The 5,314-nt window shown below is 36.5% G+C and overlaps 1 protein-coding gene across 1 annotated transcript in view; it reads right to left on the bottom strand.

Moving 5' to 3' along the window:
• The window catches only part of LOC110033596 (DNA mismatch repair protein MSH1, mitochondrial), a 158,333-nt gene that overhangs the window by 104,435 nt on the left and 48,584 nt on the right, over positions 1 to 5,314 (bottom strand). Inside the window, 2 exon segments of the mRNA XM_020737633.1 lie at positions 3,124 to 3,140; positions 3,143 to 3,229. Of these exon segments, the coding sequence (XP_020593292.1) occupies positions 3,124 to 3,140; positions 3,143 to 3,229 (104 nt within the window).

Raw genomic sequence — 5,314 nt, 5'->3', positions numbered from 1 at the left:
CTCTCACCTAGGGTGTGCTCCTAAAATTTAGAAGTTTATACTTAGAATTAGGTGGATGGACTCTCACCTAAGGCGTGCTCCTAAAACCTAGAAGTCTATGCTGAGAATTACGCGAATGAACTCTCACCTAGGATGTGCTAGAAGTCTATACTTAAACTTGTGTTTAAAGTGATTTAAGGCATTCTACCCCCAATTAAGTGTTTTTTTTTAACTAATCCTCAAGTATTTCTAAGTGTCTTCCAAGCAATTAAATCAGAAATTCCCATTTTGTTTTGACTTAACCATTTAAAAATAAATAAAACAAAAGAAGAAGGCCGACCCACTTCCAAAACTAGCAAAGCCGAAAAGGGGGAAAAACAATAAGTGAATCGGCCTAAAAACGTTGAAATGATAAACAAATGAAGCCCAAAACAGTAAATAAAGTTCTCCAAATCCGACCCCAAAACAATAAATAGAGTTATCAAACTCAGCCCCAAAATCGTAGGCAAAACTCTCAAAATCAGCTCCAAAACAGTGCCAAAATGGTGCCCAAACGGTGTTAAAACTATGCCAAAATTGGCTCACACTATGCCAAAATTGGCCCACACGATGCCCCAAACAACACAACCATGTTCCAAATAATTCCAAATAGCTCTCACAACACCCCCCAAAAGCTTCTCACAGCACTTACAACAGTTTTATTATCACCAAACAACACTTATATAGGCTCAAACGACAACTACAACGCCCAAGCAACGACCAGCAACGACCTATAATAGTTTCTAAGCTCTGACAGCATTTATAGCAGCTAACAACTCCCCCAAACAGCCATCAATAAAAATGGACAGCACCCAAACCACTACGTACAGCAGCTAACGACTATCTTCAGCAGCTAAACAACTACCTACAACAGTCCAAATCTCAATTTCAGGACCCAAACATTAATTTCATGCTCTCTACAGCACTCCAAACATTAATTTCAGCACTTGTAAGCCACTTACAGCAGTCTAAATCTCAATTTCAGCACCCAAACATTAGTTTCATGCTCTCTACAGCACTCCAAACATTAATTTCAACACTTGTAAGTCACTTACAGCAGTCCAAATCCCAATTTCAGCACCCAAATACTAATTCCAAGCCACATATAGCTCTCAATAACTCCTAACAACATTTAATTACCACTAAACAACACTTTTAAAGGAAAGGAAATAATCACATGCATACCACTTAATTCAATCGTATCTACACATTCAACCCCTAAACTTTTACCCTTTTTTTTATATTTGTTGTTTAAACTAAGAGGTTAAATTCTTGAGCTGACTCACTAATTCTATTGTCGATGAAGCACATGGAGTATTTATGTAAACAGGTGATGAAGTTTAGTTGTTCAATATGTAAATACATAGGAATGATATGGTATGAATCTCAGCCCTGTGTTTAGAATCGCCCTCATCATAATCTTCAGCGCCCCGAAGCACAATCACTCGTCTCCCTATTTAATACTCTGCAATGTCCATATCAGTCCCTTATAAACTCCCCCCGCTCTTCTCCATCTTCACGATTTGGAAGGTTGTTGTAGCAAAAGACATTGGCCCGGGGGGTGCAGCCCTCCAAGGAGGTCCCACCCACTATGGTCCCCTTTTCGGGGCTAAATTTTTTCAAAGCGATCTTATTCAGCTCTAAATCGCAGGTCATCCCATTCTGCTTGTTGTCAATCTTTCCAAACCTCATGTTGTCCTGCAATTCCCTCTGAAGGCCACCACTCGATTCGACTCCTTCGTTCGAGTCGTCCAACTGTCACGCTATTTCTTCCAAGTAATGTTGCTTGTGTCTGCTCCTAATTCCTTCGCTCCACACTGCAGCTCATGATCTGCCTAAAGCAAGGACATTATTCTGCTAAAGTGTGAATCCTTCTAGTTGATGTTGCTCATGCCCGTTCCTGACACTGTCGCTCGATCCCACAGTGGACGAAAGCAATTTTGTGTGAAACTCCATGCTCTTTTCAACATTCCTTCCAAGGTCGTGAATCTCGGCTTTAACCACCGACCATAGACAAACACTCCCACATAGATGAGAGATATTCATCTACTTCAGATCTGATATGACTTAATTCTTTCTATAATTTCTTCTCCAGAAAACCTACTTTCTTGGCTGTTATTATTCAAGGATGTCTTTCGATTACAAAGGTGGAATTAATGTAAGCTGAAAAGTAGCCAGACTGAAGCCAAATCACAATTGTCACGATATGCGATCACTGAAAGGTGTCTCCAAAAGTGATCCCTTTGGCGGCTTCCCAATCAGCCCTTACCTACATCAAGTAAGCATGCGAAGGAGAGGTTTTACGTCGAGATCAATCTGTCTATGTACGTCACGATCATGCATTGGTTTTCTGATCCCTTTGGCGGCTTCCCAATCAGCCCTTACCTTCATCAAGTAAGCATGCGAAGGAGAGGTTGTACGTCGAGATTAGCTAGCTCAAGTCGCAATTGTATTGTTAGGGCACAACTTGGCTTCCCAAGTAACTCAATCGCAACTGTATCAAGGGATTCGGTCACGAAGGGCTGTCAGTTGCGATCCGCTCGAGTGTATCATGAGATTCAATCACGAAGGAGTTTGGGATGCCATGATGAAATCTTCCTCTTCCTAAAGCTAATTGCAACTGTATCGCACGTCTTAGTCATGAAATAGTCACGGTCCCTTCATTTGTCCTCCCAGATTGCTCAGATTATGATTGTTTCGCGGGATTAAGTCACGAACAAATGCAGCTACAATCTCTTAAATGATCTACCAAAAATCGATCGCTCTGATATCATTTGATACTATTTTTCACAGAAATTAGGGTAAATAATATTTTATTTTAAAAACATCAAACACTCGAAACGAATACCAAAATATAAGCACCTACAATTTGAGAGAGGCGATTTCTAACAATTCCTACAATTTGAGAGGTAGGATGTCTCTCCAAATCCTAAATTTAAAATTCATAACAATAATCTCATGCATAACACTAACCCTAAACATATTAGTTCTATTTATACTAACATTAAAAATAATACTAAAAGACTAAACCGTCCCTAGACTAATAAAGACAAAAACTGCTTTTAGGCACCTCTTTCAATCATTTTAATTTTTCAATGCACAAACCTTGAATAAGAGCTCCTAGGAATGCCATCAAACCATTCAAAGGGCTTTCCATTACATTCACCCCACAAGAGACCTCCTTCACCGAATTCTCCCCATCGAAAGGTACCTAGATGACAAAAGAACCAAAATCAGATCACAGGGTGCATTTTCAACTAAATAGGTTATCATTTGCATTAGCTACATCAAAGAATGCTTTCATAATTAAAAAACAGAAACATGGACAGATTATTTTTTATTACTGTTTCAGACTAATGTAAAGGCTGCAAGAAGGAGAGCTTCATTAAATTGAATGATGAATTAATTTCTTGCATGGAAAAACAGCGGTTACATCTCCTTGGGTACTTCCAAATATGAATTCCTTTTCCATTCTATTTTTTCAAAAGATTTTGGATACAATTTAGACCTCATGAATGTGTTTAAAATCATTATTTGAAGGAAAGCTACCTTTTCTAGTTTGAGTACTGACATTATTTGCCTCATCACCAAAAAGGAAGTTTTTTAAATTCCCGAAAATTTTAAGTCAATCAATCTTCTCAATGGGGTTTTAAAAATATTAAATAAGTCTTGACTAACAAGCTAAAGTATTTTCTTCCATGCTCGTGGTTGCCCATGTAATTATCCATTATGCTCTCGAACTGAAGATTGATGCTTTTATTTTCAGTGATAAATTTAAAAAGCCTATTGTAATTAAGACTTCATTCTTAATATTCTGCAAAAGAAAAACTTTATTCCTAAATGCATTTCTTAATTTAATGAAAACATAGGGTATTCTTCTTCTTCAAGCCCACATTGGAGAGCTCAATAAGCACTTCAAATAATATAGAAGTCTTCTACAAAGTGAATCTCATTCCCGTTTTTTTAATTATTGTTGAGAACGCCTTGCATAAAATACTAAAGGCAGCTGCCAAAGCTGTTGGGATAGAGGGCTTTATGCCTGATTGGAAGACTATTGTTATTAAAACGGAGACTTAAGACCATAAGTTTTTGGGTTTTAACAATATATTGCCAGTTTTTCAAGAGGTTTCTGGTCTAAAGGTTACTATTCAAAGTCTACCATAACTTATCTTGGTGGTTGCAAAGATAAAGGGCTTTTGATTATTAAAACTTAGAACTGCTCTCTAGATCCTCTTCATTTTAAATATTTGGGCTGCTAACATAGCTCCAAAGCTCTAAAAATAAAATTACTAAAATCCGATCATTGAAAAAATTCAACAAAGTTAAATCCTATAGAAGCAAATTTTCTTTAAAAAGCAATCGCATTATAATACATCGCATGCTTTTTAATCCCCTTATATCCTGAATATCTCTCTATTCTCTAAATGAATCTACAAATCCATGCAGTGGTTTTCATCAATGATTGTTTTCATCCTGATAGCACAATCTTCCATTGCAAGCTCTATGCAAATAAAATGCAAGCCAGTACTCTAAGGAATTTATGAATCTGCGGTCCATGTATTTTCAAACTCAAGAGATTTTCAATGAAAGCTAAACAATTAAAATAAAGGAAATTATGCAAAGTTATCATATCAACGCATGATATTACAGCTTCGCTAAATTATCAAATTTCTTAAACAATTCAAGTAATATTTCAATAACTGAATCTTGAAATCAATAGCACAATTAAGAAAAGTAATTGCATTAGTACAAGTTCCAAACCATTAAAAAAATATATGAAAATATGAAGGAAGATTTACACACAACTCAGTACCTATATTTACATATATAACACCTAAACATCAATTTTTACCTGCCACCTTACATATTCATGAAAATGTGTAGTTCACTTCTTAAAAGTGAACATGTTGGTTTATTTTAAGTGGTATGAAAAATTTCAGTAATATAAATGTAAAAAGTCAATTTCAGGTGTTAAATATGTAAATTCATAGGAATTGTGTGGTGACGCTTGTGCTCCCTGTATGTATGTATGTATGTATATATATATATATACATATATATTCAAAAGGGATGATCAGAGGCTATTATACGAGCCCAGGTCATCCCTCATGCGCCAAAGAATTCGAGTACCACACCCTACGTTCGGTGGAAATCGAACCCCAGACCAGATGTTACTTAAAACTGACAAGCAGATGCCCAACCAACTAATTTGAGAATACAGCGTACCCTTAGTATGTATATAAATATATATATATATATATATATAACTCAGAACAGTTGGGCGGACATCTGTGAT

This window comes from Phalaenopsis equestris, unplaced genomic scaffold (genome assembly GCF_001263595.1).
Source record: "Phalaenopsis equestris unplaced genomic scaffold, ASM126359v1 Scaffold001231, whole genome shotgun sequence".
NCBI classification, from domain to species: Eukaryota; Viridiplantae; Streptophyta; class Magnoliopsida; order Asparagales; family Orchidaceae; genus Phalaenopsis; species Phalaenopsis equestris.
This window is presented reverse-complemented; position numbering and strand designations above follow the sequence as displayed.